The 22,517-nt window shown below is 42.2% G+C and overlaps 1 protein-coding gene across 26 annotated transcripts in view; it reads left to right on the top strand.

Moving 5' to 3' along the window:
• The window catches only part of nfasca (neurofascin homolog (chicken) a), an 81,590-nt gene that overhangs the window by 45,616 nt on the left and 13,457 nt on the right, over nt 1–22,517 (top strand). For 11 of the 26 annotated variants that reach the window (XM_088640395.1, XM_088640398.1, XM_088640396.1 and 8 more), the window contains 21 exons: nt 3,155–3,266; nt 3,862–4,046; nt 4,150–4,281; nt 4,564–4,707; nt 5,063–5,174; nt 5,770–5,936; nt 6,247–6,394; nt 7,277–7,336; nt 7,931–8,055; nt 8,577–8,618; nt 9,220–9,321; nt 9,665–9,862; nt 10,359–10,429; nt 10,622–10,844; nt 13,432–13,547; nt 14,469–14,679; nt 15,156–15,278; nt 16,056–16,229; nt 17,349–17,387; nt 21,173–21,349; nt 22,237–22,356. In XM_088640395.1, coding sequence (XP_088496521.1) covers nt 3,155–3,266; nt 3,862–4,046; nt 4,150–4,281; nt 4,564–4,707; nt 5,063–5,174; nt 5,770–5,936; nt 6,247–6,394; nt 7,277–7,336; nt 7,931–8,055; nt 8,577–8,618; nt 9,220–9,321; nt 9,665–9,862; nt 10,359–10,429; nt 10,622–10,844; nt 13,432–13,547; nt 14,469–14,679; nt 15,156–15,278; nt 16,056–16,229; nt 17,349–17,387; nt 21,173–21,349; nt 22,237–22,356 — 2,781 coding nt within the window. The remainder of the gene's footprint in view (nt 1–3,154; nt 3,267–3,861; nt 4,047–4,149; nt 4,282–4,563; nt 4,708–5,062; nt 5,175–5,769; nt 5,937–6,246; nt 6,395–7,276; nt 7,337–7,930; nt 8,056–8,576; nt 8,619–9,219; nt 9,322–9,664; nt 9,863–10,358; nt 10,430–10,621; nt 10,845–13,431; nt 13,548–14,468; nt 14,680–15,155; nt 15,279–16,055; nt 16,230–17,348; nt 17,388–21,172; nt 21,350–22,236; nt 22,357–22,517) is intronic. The other 15 variants (XM_088640407.1, XM_088640405.1, XM_088640409.1 and 12 more) reach the window with 8 other exon arrangements.

Below are 22,517 nucleotides of genomic sequence, written 5' to 3'. Positions count from 1 at the left end.
GCACATTGGTGGTGGTGTAGGGGAGTCCCCATTGCCTGTAAAGCGCTTTGAGTGGAGTGTCCAGAAAAGCGCTATATAAATGTAAGCTATTATTATATTATTATTATTATCTGAAAAGGCTTGTACAGCTTCTTTGGACGTCGATGTGCTTTTTGATAAGGCTGTTGTAGCGTGATATACCGTTCAAGTTAGAGTTAACTTCAGAGTCTAGAAAATGGAGCTTGTTACAAAAGCTGGGGAGTGCAACTAAGGAGTGACAGTTGTCTCTTCTCATTGGAGGATGGACTTCTGGCTTTCAACAAAAGAAGCACTTTCTTTGTGTGAGTGTGAGCTCAATCTGACAGCTGAGATGCCAAAGTGATTTTTGTGACAGGCTACAGATGACAGCAGGGACACTTTTTCAAGAAGCATACAAGCCAATTATTGTAATTATGACTGCTGCCAATAGTAATTGCTATCTGTGCACTAAGACTGTCTGCCTGCAGTATTTCCAGAAGTCGCTTAAGAAGTTTGAGGCCTTTCTTAACATTAACAGTGTAAAGTCTTCTTTTCTTTCACTTTGTCTTATAATGGCTTTGGATTCTGTGATGAAAATGTGCTCTAATTCAGCAGTTACCATAAAGGGGATTTTAAACTTCTAACAGGTTAGATTCTGGCTGACGAGTCTTTGTGTGGATAAAAGAAATCTTGTTTTAAAGCTTTTCCCTTCTAAACTTTTCCTTTTCCTATCCCTCCCTTTCCTTAGGTTTAGACCTACTCCTTTGGATTCGGGCATTTTAAGGGCTTCTTGTGGGCAGGCCCTTAATCTCATCTGTTTCTCCATCTCAGTTTATTTTCCTCTGTACAATAATCTAAAATAACCCAATGTGTCACCCATTCCAGCATCCACTGCTAGCCTATGTGACCTTCATTCTCCTCCTCTCTGCCCATTTCACAGTAAAGTGCAGTCGTTTGGGACCACGGGGGTGTGTATTGAGGTGCTCGAAAATGGCATTTCTTGCTGGTTGTCATTTCTTGTCTTATGACTGGCAGCAGTTTAAACTTACTATTCTTTTTTTTTCCTCTAGACTCCTGTGCCCCCTTTTCCAACCTAATTTAAAAATGAACTGCAGTAAATCCGTTTCCTTGTCATCTTTGTTCAATGTTATTTTAGATTCAGTGGTCATGCACACATCTTCCCTCCCTGAGGTTGAAAATTGGTTGGTTTAAAAATATTCATGTGCTTATCTCAGCCTAATCTTGAGCAAATGATTGATTGCCGACTGAGGCCCTTTAAGAGCTTCTGGCCCAGAATATCCTGTGTACATATAAATATACAAATTAACATAATGTATCCATTCTGAAGTATACTCCAATGGTTCACTTGAAATCATTGTGTTTTGAATGCAAAGGAAACCAAGATTTACTGTAATCCTGAGAATTAAAAATTGTATTGACCCCCACAACACTTGGTAGAATTGTGAATGGTTGGAAATGGAACCAGCTGCTACATAGACTGTTCTAATCTTGTTCTTGGATTTTTAAGTTCTTTCCAGTGTTTTGTGTTCTGAGAAATTCATGGGTGATAAAGCTAACTCCTTAAAAAGATTGTGTAGTGACTCAGTGTCTTCTCACTGCAGAGCTGGGGTGGATTTAAAAATCTATACCATGCCCTGAAACAAAAAGTGCAAGCAGAAGTGTACTTCAGTAACAAGGCATGCTTGTAGCAAAGCCCAGAATACATGAAGAAACACATTTATACACACTGTTTCTTCACAGTGTACAGTACACGGACTGTTTCTATACTTCCAGAAACAAGATCATGCGTTTCCCCGTGTAGAACTTAGGGAAATATTTTCAGGAAACATTTTGCCTTTGGCCAGTCGGGAGACATTCCAGGAGTGCATCATGTGACTTTGCAGGATTGGCGATTACTGCAGAAGAGATGAGAGCATGTAAGATGGATGAAGGAGCGAGTTGAGGTTAATTCCACGCTGGGACGTCAAAAGAAAGTCAAATACACTACGTCACGCTTTCTTTCCTCCTTTCAGTGAGGAATTACCACTGCTTGTTTCTTCCTCAGGAGATGGATGTGTTTTATTGATGTGAAGGCAGCTAAACCCTGTCTGTTTACATGTATATACATGAGAACCACAATAGAAGCAAAAAAGGACAAATTGCTTTTTGAAAATAAAATATTCTGTATGAATGACCAAAGGCTCTGAGAATAGCAATGAATCCATATGATGATTGTGCTGTCTTTTCAACAAAAATCCATACACTGGGCTTCAAACTGGGATTTTTCTTGTGTTGCCAGGCATGCTTGTTAAAAAAAACAGACTTGGTTTGTTTTATTCTGTAGATATGTGGTATTACAAATAGAAAATCTCTCTAACACAAGTAAGCAAGAAGTGGTGGCGTTCTGCACATGTTGGTTCCACTTTTAAAGCATATACCCCTGCCATTTGGAAATATATTTTGAAATTGGTCTAATGATTATGTAACTATTTGACCTCGCTTGTTGCCATCAAAATCAAAGCAAGACAGTCTGTAAATTCACTCCATGGGAGAACATGGACGTCAATACTGCATCATTGATTTGCATCTTAATTCACCATGATCTCTTGCATTTAACTCCTTAAAAACACTCCTATTAAAGACAAGGCGATCCAGACAGATTCCTTCATTATACTTTTTAATTTTTCATGAATGTATGCCATTTCCAGCTCCGGCAGTTCATTTAGGAGAAATATCCTGACCCCTTGAATACCTTTAAAAAAGAGGTTTTAAAGCTTACATGGCTTCAAATGTAACCCTGCTGTACCCCCAGGATTTATACTGTAGACTTCAGGGAGATATGTAGCGTAGCTGTAGTTAGTGAAGCTTTAGGTGTTCGAATTTATCATTATACTTAGCACTTAATAAAGTGTAGAAAACGTTTTAAAGGGTATTAACTTTATCAGCCTTTTGCAACCATTTATGTTCACACTCATGGAAAACACAGATCAATAATCCCCCCCAACCCCCCCCCGTTCCATAAAATTTAGGAAAAGCAGAAAGTATAGATGGATCTGGAGTTGCCCAGTTGTAGAGGGAGGCAAATCTGTTGCCCCAGGGCAGCTCTTCTCTCAAGATGCCAAGTCATTGACCTGCTTTGTCACGGTGTCCCTTCCAGCTCGTGGAGTGGCCGAGACGACGCCCACCTTCCTCTCCCCAACTGGGACTTCTAGTTTCAAGATGGTCCTGCGTGGACAGGACCTGCTTCTTGAGTGCATTGCTGCTGGAGTGTGAGTGAGACAAAGATATTAGTAGCAGTTGTAGTCGTAGCAATAAGACGATAGCAGCAGAAGACGTTTATGAAATTGTTAGTTGTAGTAACCTCAACAATGGTAACAGTAGTAGTCCATAAGATAAACAAAGAAGGGAAGGCCAGTCGGCCCATCTAACCTGTTTGTTATTAAGTGGGTAGTTAATCCAAGAAACTTATCCAGGGTTTCTTGGAAAAAAGCCTGAGTATCGGCTTCAGCAACACAACAGAGCGGACAACAAGCTCTCATTTATATGTGCTCTTCCCAGTGTCTTTGAACAGTAGAAGTAGCAGTTGTCAGCCGTAGTCACTGTAGTACTGTCAGCAACCGTAGTAAGGTGGCCATGACCGTTTACCTTTAAATCAATTAATTGATTTAATTCAGTTGATTGTGCAGGACTCTTTTTTTTTTCCCCAAGTCAATTATTAAAATTAGAAAAATTCCCCCGTTTGTTGATTAAAAGATACTTGTAGTACCTGAAGAATTGTTGCCCTGGTTTCAAGTGGTGGCCTCAACAGTTACTTGAAAAGGCAAATCCCTGCCATGATCCCTCCATTCTTTCTCCTACCCCCAGGCCCACACCCAGCATCAAGTGGTTTAAAAAGGGGGGAGACCTTCCTGCACAGAAAGCCAAGTTCGACAACTTCAACAAGACCCTGCGCATCTCCGGAGTTTCCGAAGAGGACTCGGGGGAGTACTTCTGCATGGCCAACAACAAGATCGGCAGCATCCGCCACACTGTCTCCGTACAGGTCAAAGGTCAGTCTCCGTCCGATAGCCTTACAAAGCCCCATTTGAAACTTTGAGTCCAGCTTTGAGACGGTCCACTGCACCGTATTCTGTGTTCTTATCTGTCGCACAGCTGCCCCCTACTGGCTGGACAAGCCATCCAATCTGGTGTTGGCCCCAGATGAGAGTGGACGGCTGGTGTGTCGTGCCAACGGCAGTCCCAAGCCCACCATCCAGTGGCTGGTCAATGGAGAGCCTATCCAGAGTGAGTTCCCTGAGCTTTCAACATGGCCGCCTGGGCCAGAACGGCCTGGTTTAGATTCGAGAACAGACCTCAGCTGTTATATAATATATAGATGTTATTCTGTTTAAAATCACAGGACTAATATTTATTAGGAATTAAGAGCCTGTCATGCATTACACAAAAGCAATCTCTGCATCGTCTGTTCTTTTCCTCACTAGTATTCAGCACCAGCTCTTAGAAACTCTTTAACAATGAAACTTTCAACATCCCTCTGACCTCTCCTGCATGACCCTCTTGTTCCAGGCGCGCCGCCCAACCCGAGCCGCGAAGTGGTTGGAGACACCATCATCTTCCGCTCGGTGCAGATTGGCAGTAGCGCTGTCTACCAGTGCAACGCATCCAATGGACATGGCTACCTGCTGGCTAACGCTTTTGTCAGCATCCTGGGTAAGTCTGGGCTCCCTCAGGTTTTTGAAAGGGGGGCAGGGGATTCTGAAACACATTGAAATCAGAAAAGATCCAGTGATGGAGCTCAGGAGTTAAGAATGCCAGAGCTAGGATTAGAATGAGTCGGCAGCAGGCTGCTGTTTTTTTCCCTTTTCACTTAGTAAAATCGATTTTTTTCTAAAAGGTTAGTTTAACGGTGGTTGTGGTGTTGAAATAGCCTGGTAAATGTCAGAGGTTCAAGGTCAGTCGTTTTTTAAAATGAGCTATAGCATTATATATACTGTAGCTATAGATGATTTGACAGCCCATAATGATCACCCATCTGTGTCTATCGTCCGTGTGTGTCCTCTCGCAGACATGCAGCCGCGCATGCTAGGTCCCAAGAACCAGCTGATCAAGGTCATTGAGAACAACCGCACATTCCTGGACTGCCCTTTCTTCGGCTCGCCCTTGCCAGAGCTGCGCTGGTGAGAACAGAGCTGCGAGGTGATAGAGGGGGAGGGGGGAACGGGCAAGAACATGTTTGTCCTCTGATGTGTCCTGCCTGGGGCGTTTGCAACAGGGTGAGACCTTGGGGAGGCAGCACTAGCCCTCAGAGAGGTTTTTGTAGACTTTGATTTGTAATATTGCCTGCATTTAGAATCCCTTTTTATGATTTTTCTCCCTATAATACTTGAACCTCCTTTTTTAAGTAATAGACTGAGAGAATATCAGCAGTGCTGGAATTGTCTGTCTGTAGTCTTTGCTACTGTATTATTATCACTGTAATAACAGGTACACAATATAGTGTTGTGTCTAAAAACTAAATGTATATGTTTGGACACAAATCTGAATGTTTCTAATTGAAAAATTAAGATAACCTTACACTTTATCCTGTAGTCCAGGATGGGACTGCTTAATCTGGAACTCCAAACTATGTCCTGCACATGGGAAAGATCTTAGCTGCAGTCAAAATACAGTTTAAAACTGCATAAATGTGTCATGTGGATAGTATGGCTAGCAAAGAGGTTAGACAAGAGCTGGCTGAAATGAGGTCTCTGGGGTTGTGCCATGCCTCTGCAGGTTTAAGAACGGACAGGGCAGTAACCTGGATGGTGGACAATACCGGGTGTACAGTAACGGCACTCTGGAGATCCGGCGCACTCGCCCTGAGGACCAGGGTACCTACACCTGTGTGGCCACCAACATCCTTGGCAATGCTGAGAACCAGGTCCGCCTGGAGGTCAAAGGTCAGTCAGGGTGCTCTGATTCGTTAAATGCCTCCTCTTGTTTGTTGACCCTCTCATTCCTCTACAAACCAGGGGCTCCCTTTTGTCCTGTGGGGCGATCGGATCCCCTGATTTTAATTACAGATTTACACTTATTTACTTGACCAAGTGCTTAATGTGTCTTTTTTGCATGCATGTCCACAGGCTTTGCTCTTAAGTTTTTGTTTAGTAGCAATGGGTTAATCAGTTATTAATTAAGCAGATTTGCATCATAAAATATTTAGGAACACCTGTATTTGTTTTCCTATTTCTTTAATTTCTGTGCAATCAGAATCCACTAGGATTGTTCGCGCCCCGGAGCACCTGACCGCTGTACGAGGGACAGTGGCCCGGTTCGACTGCCGGATCAACTACGACCCCTCACTACGTCTCACCATCTCCTGGCTGAAGGATGACGTGCCGGTGTCGCTGGGGTGGAGGTGAGCTTCAGTGGTGCACAGTACTGATATTCCTTCCCTTCAGAGAGATAATAGTCCACCAACTCCGTCTTCTTCAGAGCTTCGTTTATTTCAGCAAAGCTCATTTCCTGCTCTTGGGGAGTATAAGGTCTATTGATTTTTATTCCACTTGTTTAATTCCGTTGTCTTATTTATTTGTAAGGTTTTCCCCAAGGTTTTAGGCTGTGGATTGTTTAAACAGAGTTATAAAGTCTGCTACTGACCTGTGGCTTTAAGGACTAGAGATTGCCCCTCTCGGTTCAATTGTGGACACAAAAGCCTTTATTCACAATGGGTGAAAACATACACCTTCTGTGTCCCCTCTGCTTTTTGTAAGGCAATGAAATTAAAACTTAAATGAAAGGTTGGAATGCAGTAAAACAGCATTCCTGATGCATTTTCTTTTTGCTGTGCATAAACAAAGTACTTCTCTTTACGTTTTGGGTATATGTACTGTAAATGTCTAGATCTTTAAATATTAAGATGATTGTTCTCAATTTGCCTTTTGTTTTACCCATTGTGAGAACAGTTAAGGGGTGAGGACACTGGTTGCTTGTTTGTGTTCACGCTGGTTTCGTGCAACTTTAAAATACTCTATCTCACCTTTCCCATTTAAAGTTCTGCAAAAATTACTACCTTGGTACTAAATATGGTTTGAAATGCATTGGTCAGTCACTTTGCCATGTTTTTCAAAAGTGTTTTGACAACAAATGAGTTGACATTTGTAAAGAAAAAATATTGATGAGTTTGATTTGAAAATATATAATATTTATACTAACCAAAGACATTTTCCCAGGTGTTTTTGTATCCTAATTCTCTTTTTATTATCTCTTTTGTTATTATTTATATGTATTATTTTATAAGAAATTTTATTCAGATCATAGGAAATTGGTTCAAGGATGTGGTGGCAATGTTCTATCCAAGGTAGGGGTTATCTTTTAACATAGAGACTCACAGACAATAACAAACTACCACAGAAATATTTCCAATTTCCAGAAATGGGAAATCTTTCCTAAATTAATTCACTGATCTGATAACATCTAGAAAATTAACATTTCAGTGTTTTTGATTAACTATGGTGTTTTCGGTTTCTTTCATATGATGTTAGTGTTTTCTTCTTCTGCAAGATAAAGGTTATCATTTGGATGGCAGCACTAAGTGTTAGTAACTCAAATGGAAGGTGCAGTGCAAGGCACTTCTGCCACAAACTCCCTCTCAATGTGATTAAATGGGCAGCTCCTTTTCAAAGTCACGGAACATTCACATAGTTGCTCATTTGAAGCGCTGACACTTTCTGCCAATCTTGTCTTTGGCTCCATGTCCTTCACCTGTCTGGATTAACGAACACTCTCCTTCTCCCAATGTCCCTCCCTTGCCTCTCCCTTCCTTTCTCTGCCTCTCCTTCTCCTTTCCTCGCTCTCTGGTCCTTCCCCTTCCTCTTTCTGTGCTTCTCTCCTTCTATTCTCTTTTCTTCTCTTCTCTCTGCCTCTTGTCCTTTGTGCCCCATTTCCCCCCCAGGATGAAGAAGGATGAGGACTCTTTGGCCATTCACAACGTGAATGAGGGAGATGAAGGCACGTACACCTGTACTGCCAGCACGGAGCTGGACAGCGACTCTGCCTCCGCCCGCCTCACCGTGCTGGGTGCGTTATCTCCAGATGGGTGACCGTATAGTGTCAAAGCTGGAAGAAATGTCCTTCTGTTTGAATTGGAATTCTCACTTAGTCACAAACGATCCTGTGTACTTCCCAGTTAAAAAGTGCGATCCCTCTCGCACTACTTAACCCACGAGCTTAATCACAAAAACTGTATGCTTAAACCCATGGCCTAATCTAAGCAAACAAGCAAAAAGATTAACCGTCCTCAGTATGTAGGTGATGGGAAAATATTAAAAGGCTTTATTAATTAAACTAAGAGTAACAGCAATAATGAAGCACATATTAATAGTAATCATAACAGTTATATAAATAATAACAATGGTAAAAATAATAACCTCAATAATAACTGCAATGGGTCTGAAAATGAATTATTCTCTGGTATAAACACCATGTTTTCTGTGCCAGATGTCGCTGGGGTTCCTTTCTGCTGAGATCAGACTCTGTGGCTTTGCCTGCTGTACTAATGAGAAAAACTAACCTCTGACCTGTAAACTTTTGCCTCACAGATGATCCCCTCTCTCCTTCAAACCGCAGTGCGGTGGTGCCAGGTAACGTGTGTCGTTTTCCCAGCCTGCATTGCATGTCAGTTCATTGATATTTTTACCATAGGCGCCTTGTGTGATGGAGGAGAAACAGATGTGGAGGGATTTGTGGTTTTATTGCTCAGCAAGAAATGAATAGCCTCAGATTTGAACACTAATTCACATTAATATTTGGAATGCGCATTTGATTTTGTAAAAAAAAAATTAGTCTTGCTGGGCTGGTGAAGTTCAGAGCTGGCGAGCATGCCATGGTGCTAGTATAACAGGGCTCGTGCTTGAGCCAGGGACAGAAGTGACGTCACCCCCTCTGAAGTCTAGCCAGTATAAGACTAGCGGAGGAGCGGTCTTCTTAAGTAGAGGAGTTATCTGCTGTCCATGGAGTGGAGCTGCGCTCACTCGGAGCTCTGGTCTACCTGGGATCAAATCCCAGCAGGGGCAGGGAGAGCATCACCTGTGACACTAATACCAGAACTGCTACTTCCCCTGTTTTATTGGTAATTTAATTTGAATTTAATGATGATGATTTTGTGTGCTTTAAGATAAATTAATAGAAGCTTTGATGAGGTGATGGGAGTTTCAGCTAACACACTTTCCTGTGCTTCCGCAGACCGGCCGGATCCTCCCACGGACCTAGAGTTGTCGGATCCCTCGGAGCGCAGCGTCCGGCTCACCTGGATACCTGGGGATGACAACCATAGCCCCATCACAAGTATGGGATGTTTCCTTTATTCCACAATCCAGTGCCTCTGTCTTCTTCTCTTCTCTCTTTCCCAAATAAATGTCGCTGGTTTGTGTACTTGCACATTTAACAGCAAGTGATCAGGAGGGCAACTTATTAGAAGTTTCCATTAAAGGCTTTTAGCTTTTCCAGCAATTTGATCCACAGGGATGTTCCAATATGTAGTTTTGTCACAACTGTTCAAGAATATTAAGACTTTAACCCTACCCTCTTCCCTAAACCCAGTGCACATTAATATATTTTCCAAGTACACAGGATCAACCACATGGGCGTGAGGTCAGAGGTTGTGGCTTTATTCCCTGCTGCCTCCCAGATTTCCTGGTGCAGTTTGAGGAGGATCGCTGGGAGCCCAACAAGTGGAAGAACCTCTCCATTTACCCAGGGAACCTCAACTCCGTCCTTCTGCAGCTGTCCCCTTTCATCAACTACCAGTTCCGGGTCATCGCCATCAATGCCATTGGAGCCAGCCGTCCCAGCCGGCCGTCCCAGCGGTACCAGACCAGCGGGGCGCGTGAGTGAGCTAGCCTGTTCTGCCCTTCCCTTGTGGCTGCACATCCCAGTGGGGGTGCTTGATTAAATCTGGGCTGGGGGTGCTGCTTCCTGCAGCTTCCCTGGTGACGAAGCTCTATCTGGTCATTGCAGACGTCCACCACATAGCAGTTTACTGTGTAGACCTCCTTTTTGCCAGTCGTCTGATGTTGTATTTGTTAGAGTACATTGCTTATACTGTATATTGACATGAAAATCAAGCTGAAGCTATAACTTAATGATGTATACCTTATCTGACTTTAAGGAACAAATCTCATGTTGGAAGCACTTTCATTACCTTGTATGTACACATCAGAGAACAATTTATTTTTCTTGGCTGTAAATAAAGTTTAATATTTAAAAGGCTAAAATTTTCCTGTTCTCGCCCCCTTGGTATCTTAGTATCACCAAGTGCAAAAGAGGCGAGGGGTGGGCAGGTAAGCTGCTGATCTACCCAGGTGATTCTCGTTTTGTTTCAGCCCCTGATGCCATCCCAGGACAGTTACGTGGAGCCGGTACCAAGAAAACCAACATGGAGATCACTTGGGAGGTAGGGGAGAGGGTCCGCCAGAGACAGTCGTGTGAGGAGCACATTTCAGTACTCGTGTTCAGTGTTCCGTGTTTCCGACATGTTTCTTTTTCCTATCACAAGCTCCTTTAAACTTCACCTCCGAGTACTGCATTTCCATGAGTGGGAGTGTGGTTGTTGACGCCCTGTGTTTTGCGCCGTCGTGCTCCCCAGGCGCTGCTGGACACACAAAGGAACGGGCCGAACCTGCGCTACGTGGTGTGGTGGCGGCGCCAGGGCTCGCGTGAGGAGTGGAAGAACATCACCACCAAGTGGCTGAAGCACGTCATCTACGACACGGACACCTACACGCCCTACGACATCAAGATCCAGGCCGTCAACGACTTCGGCCCCGGCCCCGAGTCTCCGGTGATCACGGGGTATTCTGGAGAGGACCGTGAGTATCAGAGCCCAGTGAAACCTGCTCAGAACCAGGACACACTCCCATTAAATTAAATATGGGTAGGGATGGAATCTTGCAAAGTACACCACATAGCACCACGTTGGCTTGTAATGAATCAGGATTAATTCAGATGCAGGCGATAAGGCAGTGGTACACAGAAATATGGTCTACACACTCCTTATAATAATTATTTTTTATACATTTGATTATTTTCCTTAGTGCAGTCACAGCACACAAAATAAAAGCTGTTCATTAACATTAATGTTTCCAGTTTTGCTTATGTGCTGTATATAGAGTTTATTCATACTACTGTATATGAATACAGAGTTTCAATATATGTACAGTACATCAGAGTAGGGGTGGGCGGTATAACTGATATAGACCGCATACCGGTAGAAATATGTGCCATGATATGGATTTGGCTATACCATTTATACCGATAGAGAATACAGTTTTTACAGTATGTTTACATACTGTAGATTGTGCCGCCAGCATTGTTGCAAAACGTTTTTACTTCCTGTCCGTTGTCCCCCCTCTGTTCAAACTTGTCAAAGTTTAAAATTCTGCTGTATTTTAGCTCCATTATATAATGCTGAAAGTGTTAATCTTGCTGATATTTGGAAATCTGATAGGTTCAGAATGACTGATCTTTGGCGGTTCAGACATCCGGTTTGTGACGCATCTGAGGTCATTGCAGCCAATAAAAACACGCGGGCGTCCCCATCACTTTTCCGTGAAAACAAACGCACGTGTTCATTGTGCCTGTCTGCAAAAAAATAAGTGGAGAAATGGAGAAAGGCAGCATTGACGAGATGGGAACAAGTGACGAAATTGTTGAAAGTGTCTACCCCACCAGCTGCCGTGGGAGACGCTGCTGCAGCTGAACCAGAGGTAGTACTGGAAAAGAAAGGAAAGAAGTCTGAGCAGCTACTTCTCAAAACGAAATGTCCCAGGGTCAGGGCCATCTGCCTCTTCTGACAGAGATACAGTTGAAATGGAGCTGAGGAGCTACCTGCAGACACCCGAGGTGGTCTGTGAGACAGGTCCACTGGAGTGCTGAAGGCTGCATGAAGCCGATTTTCCAAGAGTGTCCAAATTGGCCAAGAAATTCCTCTGCATACCTGCCCCCAGTGCACCTTCTGAGAGGGCATTCAGCCCTGGTGGCATCATTGTGACCCGTCACAGATCTGCTCTCAAGCTAGACACTGTTGACAAGCTGGTCTTTCTGGCACTTAATCTGTAACCTGAAGTACAATTTAGTATGTGCCATCCGCTTTTTCAAATTCTTACACCAAGCAGCTGTTTGAATACGTGAGGAGTTATTACTTTAATGCTTGAATATTTTTTAACTTATTTTTGTAATTTTATTTTCTTTTCAGAAGTATTACATAACCTCTCCCCTACAAGTTTATAAGAATTTTATTTGAAGTATTACACATTTACTTATTTAATTAACGTTTATAAGTTTATTGTATTGTTTCAGTTCTGCAAATTAAAAAATGTTTTTAAAATGTTCGACTTCTACTTCAGTTCAATGTGAAATTTCAAAAATACTGAAGGAACAACACAGTAGCTAACCAACAGTTAATAATATCCTAGTAGTTAACTCCAGGCAATAAAAACGTACAATTCTTGTACTCTTTTTAAAACATGTTCTGTCAAAATTCTGAGAAAAAATTATATATCATTATCGTCCAAAATTAAAATACTGTGATATAAATTTTAGGCCATATCGCCCAGCCCTAAATCAGAGTGTTAAAATAAAGGTGAAACACTGTATACAATACTGGGTACAATACTGACTAAACTCTAACCCTACCACTAACTAAACTCATCTACATTACTACTCAGTTTTTTTTCCCTCTTCTCTTCCTGCTTCTCTGATTTTTAAAGTTGTATTTTATGTAACTTGTTGTGGTTGCTGCTGCTGTTCTATGTTTTTTTTTGGTCATTTCTAAGTGTCTTTGTATCAGAGCATACATGCAAATAAGCATTTCATTGCACTTGTGCATATGACAAACTGAACTGTATGTTATAAGGCAGTTTCATGAGTGCTAAATATTACCTTGTGACTTCATCTTTGGAGTGACATTTGAGAATCATCAGCCAACGAAAGCCAAATCTTGGCATTAATTTTAGACTAAAAGAATCAACCTGTATCAGTGTATAGTATAATTGTGGTGCAGATCATCTACAGCAGTCATATTTTAGTAGTTATCTGGAGACAGATAATCTCAAAATGCGCTATTTAAAATATTTAAAAGACATCCTTTGGAGTGAAAAGGTGAACACCCCGATTTCAAACTTCAAGACTTATGATAAAGTGCCCTTGACTTGAATGAGCAAAATGAAATGCTTGATTTAAAACCTATACATATCCAAGCAAGTCTTCATAAACTACACTTCATAAGTGCTTCTAGACCGCAGCTGTGGTGGTCCCAGCCCTGCTGTGGGATGTTTTATCAGAGACTAGTGTAGCACGCAGCTTCCAGCCTGATGATGGTTTCAATTCCTGAGAGGCAGGGCTTGCCTGTGACGCTCAGACTGTAATCAATGTGTTTGTCTTTTCGGGCTTCACCAGGTCCACTTGCAGCCCCCACTAACCTGCGTGTCTCAAAGATCGAGAGCATGAGGGTGCATTTGATGTGGAATTCTGTGCCGCCGAGCACTGTACAAGGAGAGATGAAGGAATACAAGGTTTGCCAATTCTCCCATTCTTCTTTTTGGAGCTGTTCTGTTCAAATATTTTGTCATGCTTTTGTTTCTATTATCCAATCTGGTCAGCAGCAGTACCTGTTTTTTCCATAACATTTTTGGACACAGTGTTAATAAAAACCTGTAACAGATTTGGATCATAGACAATGCCTTGGATCATGCTAGTCACAGATAACACAAAATAAAAACAAATCCTTACCTGCCATCAAGTAATGGGTTTAAGTTGTCTGGAGTTCCTTTGATTAAATACTGTAGCTAAGGGCCCATAGGTTTGAAGCTAGCTGTTATGTTCCTAATGCAGTGCCATTTATTCAGAAATGTATACATACCTCTGATGAAGCAGTATCGATAAACACATGGTAGAATGAGTTATGGATAATTCAGTCTCATTTGAAAAAAATCAGTGAGTGACAGTATACTGTAATCACAATAGCATTAATGTAGAGCATAGTCATATATGTCATATTTTAAATGATCGGTTGAATTCCAGAAAAACAAGGGACACATTTATCCACACCCCTGTAATTAACCATTCCTCTGTTCGTTTGGATATTGGATTTGGGTACTTAGGGATATCCAAATAAATGAGACCCTTGTGTTTTCTGGAATTTCATTTTCAATGCATTATTCATGATAAGTAGGACTTTGTGCAGTGCTGATGTGATTGCAATATAACATAATAGTCTCACTCTGGCATAATGTCTCATTTAAAAAAAACGTATCCAAATCTTACTTGAGTCTACTATATGATGATTTGTTCCTGTTTTATTTGGGATGGGAATAGATCTGGAGTGTACCGTAGATTCCATTTTGGAGTCTTTGGTGTAGGGGATGCTGGATCCTTGTGTGAAGCTGTCTAATGTCCTTTGTGCTCTGGCTTTGGCTGTTCTTGGCCTGGCGCAGGTGTATTACTGGCGAGAGAGCAGCGTGCTGAAGTGGCTTACTGTTAACCGGGAGAAGAAGACCAGGTCCTTCCAAGGCACTATGAGTCGGCCTTCCGGTTGGTTGCCAAATCTCATTCCCTACAGCAACTACAAGGCGTATGTGGTGATGGCCAACAACCGCTACGAGGGTCCGCAGAGCAACGTTGTGGACTTCCAGACCAAGGAGGGAGGTAGGAAGCCTGGACAGGCCTGGACCCAAGTGACCAGAGAAAACAATTAACCCTGAAATAGTCCTAGAGACTGTTACAACATTGCCTGGGGTGTCCAGCCCTGGTCCTGCAGGGTTGTTGTCTGCAGGTTTTCTAGGTCTTTTTAAAACGTAATTGTCTTAAAGTGAAATAGGACAATTGATTTAATATAGCTGAGGCTGGCCCTCCAGGAGCAGGCCTAGATGCTCCTGTATTAAAAGCAGACGGAATGAAATTGTTGTCATTGTGTGCAAAAAATGCAGCTCATCTGAACAAAGGCCAAAAATCATTGTTTCCATTACTGATGCAGACATGTTTTGGGATTTTTTTTAATCTCATGCAAAGACTGAGGATTTCAGCCATTGTTAAAAAAGAGCATCTTGACATTATCCGTACCATTGACTCCACACTTTATTTCACTGATTAATGTGGCTCTTGTATATATATTTTTTTTTAAGTGCCATCTGCTCCCAAGTACTTCCGTATTCAGCAACGGCACATGGACACCATCTACCTGGACTGGGATAAGCCTGCAGAGCCCAATGGCATCCTGACGGGATACACACTCAAGTACCAGACAGGTGAGGGTGCAGCTACACACCGTTTGCATTGTGAGTTAAAGAATTCGGAACATGAGGCTGGTAGACATTCACCTTCTTCTGGGCTTCAGCTGAGCATGTGTGTGTGATCCAGTTGGTTAGCCAAAGAGTATTCATCCTTCACAATATTTGGAACTACTTCAAATACTCGGATCAAGCAAAACTGTGCAAAGGCTACCTGGTTGAATTCTTTCTTGCAGTGTTTTAGTGCCTTGATATTGGGAATTTATAGTCTAAGTAGATTGCACAAATTATGGAATTATAAAGCTACAAGTAAAGGTTTATTCCATGCTGAAAGGAGAAGAAAAGAAACTCAACACTTTGGCTGTGGAGCCTTCTTTGGGTCAAAGAAGGCTCCACAGCTGAAATATTGTTTCTTCTCTTAAGTCTGGAATAAACGTTTACTTGTTCCTTTGCAGCCTACGCATGCTGATGCAGCTCCCTACTTATGGAATTATATACTGGCTGTTAAACAGGACCATTGTACATTTTGTCGAACAGTCTTTCCCGTATGTTGAGGTGGAATTTGAAATTAAAATAGGAAAAAATTGTTAAAGTGTGTATTAAAAAGACTGTATATGTGTATTATTAAAGTATAATTTAAAAAAGTACAGAATACTTATATGCAGTGCATTGTGCCTTATAGAGCAGAAGCAAGCCCTTTGATGGCACACCTCAGGAACACGTGGCTGTATGCATCAGTGGTGACTTGTGTTCAGGGCGACATTCTCCACTGACTGTGTACTGTTATTTCCCCAGTGAACGGGACACGTATTGGGCGAATGGTCACAGAGAACTTCTCCCCCAATGTCACCAGCTTCTCAATGCGCCGCCCAGACCGCTATACACGCTACAAGTTCCAACTTAATGCCAGGACGCAGGCCGGAGCAGGGGAGGTGTACATCGAGGAGTCTCCTCATTCTGCTAATGAGGGTAAGAGCTGTCCAGCCCCAATGCAGATTAGGGGGCTTCAGGGTGGAGCTCGCCTGAGCTTAAATATGATGTACCTTTCCTATCCAGCGAGACGTTTCTGTGCTTGAGAATTTTGCCAAAGGCAGGAAATACACCTTTGTTTTCCAGTGTCACACCTGGTGCGTTTGCTGATGTACAACCCTCCATGGCACTTACAGGAGTTGTAATTCAGGTTTGATCCCGGGGGCCAGTGTCCTCACTTTTAGCTGTGAATCAGTGTTTAGACTTGCTTTCTCTGTAAATAATGCTGGGAAGAATCAAGTGTTACAATAGCTTCTTGTACTGTATGAAATCAAACCGTTTTGATCAATGTACTCTAGGTTTTTCTGGTACCTGCTGTATATGGCACACTAGGGGATTTATAAGGTCCTACAGTAATCACTGAGAATATCAGTGTAACCATAGATCTAGTTGAAAGTTGTAGAGATGACATACTGTAGGTGAGTGGGGAATGCAAAAAAACCTTTGCCCCTTACAGCAATTGAGTATGGAGATATTCTGCTAAGCTGTGAATACAAACTTCACTCTAATGCTCTTCAGCATTGAGTTTCATCTAATTTCTGTTTATCTGTTAACACCCATTGAAATAATTGGAGACATTGAGAAAGATTTAAAGGCAAGGATCTTAAACAAGACAAAAACAAGCTCCCAGACCTGGATTGCTTCATTTCTGAAAGGAGTATTCATTCAAAAGTCTTTGATTTTGTTAATGTTTCTGTAACCAGGGTAGCTTTTGTGGTAGCTACACAGACTCTAAATGAGATTCAGAAAAAGAGATCCAAACTATTGTCAGATACAAGTGAAAGCACTCAAACACACTGTTGGCTAATAGGAGAACTGTGTCCCTAAACAGCATGCAGTGGGCTCTGCACCTTTGTGTGAGCTGTCTTGTCAGTGGGAAAAGATTCTCTTGTTGTCGTGTTTCCTTAACAAACTGAAAAGCTTTCTATTTGTGTTTAACTCTTTCTTTCTTCCTCCATCTCTGTCTCTCTCAGCTCTGCTAGACTTTGTCTGTCTTTTTTTCTCATCTTCTTTCTCTCCTGTCGTCTTCCTCTCTTAACTCCCCTGTGCTGTTGACAGAAGACTTTGCCATCACAGGTACTGTTCAGGCCGGCATAGGTAATGGGGAAATTGGCAGTCTATCTGTCTCTGTCTGTCTATCTCCTCTGTCAGTGCAGTGATGTTGGTGAAAGTTCCTGGCCTGTGTAGCCGCCTCCACTGTTCTCTAGGACACTGTCCAATAAGGTGCAGTGAAACACACACATGCTAATGAAAGGCTTCTGAGTGTCTAGCACGTGCAGGGCAGAGCGCCCTAAAATCACAGTTTGACCAACAGTTTAATTGTATTTAGACCAGTGAGCCTGGTTTCTTAAACAGTCGTTATCTCAGTGATACCCAGTCATTCGTTTGGACAAGTGAAAGCTAAGTGATGGTCTAACATATCAGACTCATAGGGTCTGTATTGCAAGCTGAAAAAAACATATTGGAGCTGAACACAAAGCGTAGTGAATGAACTCAACACTGCACCTAAACATTCATGGCTTTTTGTTGAAGAGCAGGAAAAATATACTGTGGTGTGTCACAACATTCATTGACGCAGCCCAGTTAAATGATCAAAATTAATTTGCTGCCACATTTAAGAGGGTACAGTTATGTTTTTGCTAATTCTGTTAGCTTGTTTTTGTCGATCTCAAAATAAGTCTGTCTGTCTATGAATTAATCATTGTTCTCCTGTTGGGGGTGCTTGAGGAGGCTGTGTACAAGGCAGGTCCACTAACAGAACTGCACTGCCTATTTGTGTGTCTTTGTGCATCTCTGATGCTTTTATGTCTGTCTGTCTGTGGCCTCAGGGACAGCACCTCTTCTTACCCTTGGATGAGCTTTATTTAATTTCTCTTGAAGTGTTGTGAAAGTGCTGATCATGGACGAGGAATTCTAAATGAAAGAAAAGCACATTTTGCTGAATCAGCTTGATTTCAAATGTTTCTTGTTTGACAATTTTGCAGATTCCCACTTTGTAGCAACTGTGTATAGCTTTCTATTCATAGTGACTGGAGATGCAAATTTAACTAATGGACTACTGATTCTTATTGGAGTCCCCAAAACATAAAAATACAATTTTCTAAAATGGTTTTAATTCTCAATGTGAACACAGGTTGATGAACTAAAATATTTCACCGTGGGGCGAAGTGGTGGCACTGTGGCTAAGGATCTGTACCTGTGGCCTGAAGGTTGCCGGTTCAAATCCCGTGGCCGGCAGAGGAATCCTACTCCGTTGGGCACCTGAGCAAGGCCCTTCCAGGGGCGCTGTACAGTAGCTGACCCTGTGCTCTGACCCCAAGCTTATTCTCTCCCTGTCTGTGTCTCATGGAGAAGAATCTGGTGTATGCGAAAAGACAAATTCCTAATGCAAGAAATTGTATATGGCTTATAAAGTGATCTTATCTTATATTCTGTTTTAAACTTACTGTTGGTCATACAAATGGTGTTTTTTAGAAGAGTAAAATTAATGATACATTATTCACACAGCATGTAAATACTTGCTGTAAGTATTTCAGTTTTAGTGTTGCACAGTTTAGCAAGAAATCCATTGTTGTGTCATGTATAAGATTAGTAAGGTGTGAATAACCCCAAACTCTCCAGGTTAGATTGATCTACCTTTACTATCTGTTTTTTAACTTTCTGTCCCTGAGGTCTCCCTCATATCCCCACTTTACTGTTTTGTTGGCACTTCCCAGCATGCACTTGCACATGGCTATCCACTCCTCACCAGCGCATCTACACACACATTTCTATTGATATTTCAACTGAGAGGGGAGAAAATCGCCACATCCTGTAGTGCGTTTGAGAGGTGATGCATGGTCTGCCTGTAATAAACAGTTGACAAAAGGTGTAAGGTGAAGACCTTTCACTGGGTGAAGCAACATCATTTATCAAAACAGGGTGTGGAGCCAGCAAGCCAGTATTGTCTAAAAGGCAATGAAACAAGAATCTCTGTTGTAAAAACTGAAGTGTAGCTTTACATTTGTTTTAGTGTAATGAGGTATTGGCAGATGTGTTGAGGGTTAATGCAGAAATCTGACAATTCTGTATACAGTATAATCATTATCAGACCGTTATATGCACTGCTGTGTACATTTGGAGTGACCACAACATTCCATCAGGATCTGGGTGTCATTCTTAAGCCTCAGTTTCAGGTAATTTCTGAGGAATGCATACTTCGAAATGAATCGGTTATATACTAATATGTTCAATTAGCTCAGAAGTGACGTAGAAAACCTTTGGTCCTGGTAGGTAGTCAGGAGTCCGTTTTAATCCTGAAGAATCTCTAAATTGCTCTATTGAGCAAATACAGTAGGTTCCAATTAGGTGTCAGTTTGTTTTGTGCCGTAAGAAACTGATGATTCAAAGGTGACCTTTCACAGCTGCTGGACTCTTGGAGCAGCACTGGCCTCCCTCAATCTGTATGGTACTGTATTTCAAAGTGATTGACCTTCCTCCTCCCTCACAGGAACACTGTTTATTCCCAATCTGTTACAAAATCAGGTAAAGTATCTGCAGTAGGAATTACTTAAGCACTGTGCTTTTGGCAGTGCGATATTAAAGAGCGGCTTGTGACTTTTTAATACGCTTGCAAGAAATCCCAGATTAAAGCAGTTTTGGCAGTACAGTAGTTTTCTTATGTCTGTGTTTAAAAGATGTACAGTAGGATTGCATGCTTGTCTGCTCCTTCGGTTTTTAAATCTTCTTATTGCCATCTTCCCAGCATGGTACTTCTGGTAGTAAAGTGAATATTTATAAGGCTGTGTTTACAGACACAACATTACTAGTTCAGACCATGAAATGCCAGTCTGTTGCGAGTTATTCCAGGCCTGAAGGAGAGGGCTCACTGAGGCACATGGATGCTGTTTGGCGTGGCACTGGGTTTGATTGTTAGTGTTAACTGTCTTGAGCTTGTTGTGCCTTCCTTGGGTCTGGAGATCGTGCTTGGCCATGCCCCTCTCAGTGCTGTGGGAGGGGGCTTGCTCACCTGATGTTTCTTGCTTGATTCTTGGCAATAACAGCATGAATGCCAGTGGCGCTGTGTGTAAGAAGCGTCTTGTCAATGTACTGCATGGTTAGGGAAATCTATAAGCATGGTTCCCATTTCCAGGATAACCTGGAACTGTAAGCTTCCTTGCTGTGCTGTTCATTTTCTTTTTCTACATTGTAATGAAACGTTATGCAAGATACCGCCAGAGCATTGTCCTCTAACATACTGTACCGTTACAATTAAGGACAATTATAGTATGCATGTCAGTAAAATGGTTTATTACCCTGCCTGTTAGAATAAAAAGTGTACAACTGCAGTGAACATAATTAACGTACCGTATAATAACAGAAATGATCGCATGTCTTACCTTCACTTTTCATAAGACTTATAGTTAAACCAAAAACAATATTGCATGCTCACCAGTCACTAAATGGAACATTGATGCATACAGCTGGCCACTTGGGGGCGACACTGCATTACTGGCCATGCAGAGCTTCTCTGTTAGACTGGTTGAAGATTGCAGCCTCCCCCCCTTCACTGACGCACTCGCACTCCATCTGCGTTTCTGTTGTCAGATTTCAGGAATGCCCAACTTCAGCTCCAAGCAGCGTTTTTATTTTTTCAGAGATGCAAATATTCCAAAAGCCTTCTTCTTCAAAGCAGCACTAACCTTATTTTCTTCCATTATGTCCAATATTATTGTTTTTTTTTTTTTAAAACGTCTCGTGTTGAAGCCAGGATAATATTTTTCAGGAGAAGAAGGTTTCGGGAATAGTGTTCGGAAAAAGGTTTGGGATTCAGTCAGAAACGTCCTTGTTGTGGTTGTGTTTTGTTCTTCCTGTTAATATTATTTCTCTCCCTCCTGCTGTAGTTGTAACCCCGACTCCGTCCCCTGCGGACTTGGTTCCTACCCCCACTGCTGCTACTCCTACCACCTCAATATCTGCTACCCCAGAAACTACCACCGTGACCGCTCCCACTGCGGCACCCACTACTGTCGTTTCCACAGTAGCCGCCACCAGGCCAGTGCCGGATCGGCCAGTGTTGGGTATATCACACCTCTCCTCTCAGCAGGGAGTTTTCTCACTCTTCCGTCTGGACTTGTTAAAATGGGCTCCCTCAAGAACCTCAGTGAGGCACAGTCCAAAATCATCTCTCTGGTGTCGCAGCTGTGAAGCGTATGCACTTAACGGCAGTTTTTTTTCACATGGTTCCTCAATTATGTCCTGACTGACAACCTTATACTTGCTTTCCATACTTTTTACTTAATGTACTTTGAAGCAAGTGTTTTCAGCCAGGGGTCTCAGACATCATTCAGTTGGACCCCCCAAAAAACGTAAAATATATCCCTGCAAGTTTAGCGGTCAGTGTGCTCTGACTGAACGTAATGGTGGGTCTAGTTGGCCTGCTTTTGACTTCTCCTTTTATTATCATCATACTGGTATTTAATAACTATTCCAGCATTGTGCCCCTTGGTTGCCAGGACAGGCTCCAGCAACCCTAAATTGGATGAAGCGGTTAGAAAATGAAGCTATTTTACATTCAAGACAATAACCAGTTGGCATTTTCTCTGGTGCCTTTGCCTCAGAAGTGAATAAAAAGACCACTTTGATGGCAGAGTAGATAATATTAATATATTCACATCCCTGATTGAAAGTCTTGTTTGTGTTACAAAAACCTTTACTCTTGCCAGTCTAGTTTTTAACTGAAACTGCTGTCATCTGAAGATGGGGTAGATCAGACTGTCCAATTAAAAAAAAAAAGGACCAAGACATCGCCTGCAAAGGCTTGCTCAGAAATTTCACATTTGACAAAAAATAAGTATACTGTACGTGGCTTTCGTATGTATTTGAATAATTCTGTGGGTGTTGGTGTTTTTTGTTTGTGTTTCTTTGTTGTCCTTAACCCTACTCCCCTTTGACTTATTCCGTGTAGTTGCTCCTGGATGGCACATCTGGAATTTGACAGTCGAACCTAACAGTAACTATGCTAACGTCAGCTGGGAGCACGACTTCCCTCCCGACAGCACCGCGTTTGTGATCGAGTTCATTGACAGTAAGGAACGAGCAGTCACTGGAGGGGACGTCCTTCATGGGGCGACAGAGAGGGCCGGGGGGGCTTAGGGTGGTGTTAAATGCAAATAGTTAAAAAAAGGGAGCTGTGTGGGAGAGCCAAAACCAATTGCTAAACTTATCTGGATTTTTTACTGTCGTTCA

This window comes from Lepisosteus platostomus, chromosome 7, assembly GCF_059453375.1.
Source record: "Lepisosteus platostomus isolate fLepPlt1 chromosome 7, fLepPlt1.hap1, whole genome shotgun sequence".
NCBI lineage: Eukaryota > Metazoa > Chordata > Actinopteri > Semionotiformes > Lepisosteidae > Lepisosteus > Lepisosteus platostomus.
The sequence above is the reverse complement of the archived record's forward strand: the minus strand, read 5'-3'. Positions and strand labels throughout refer to the sequence as shown.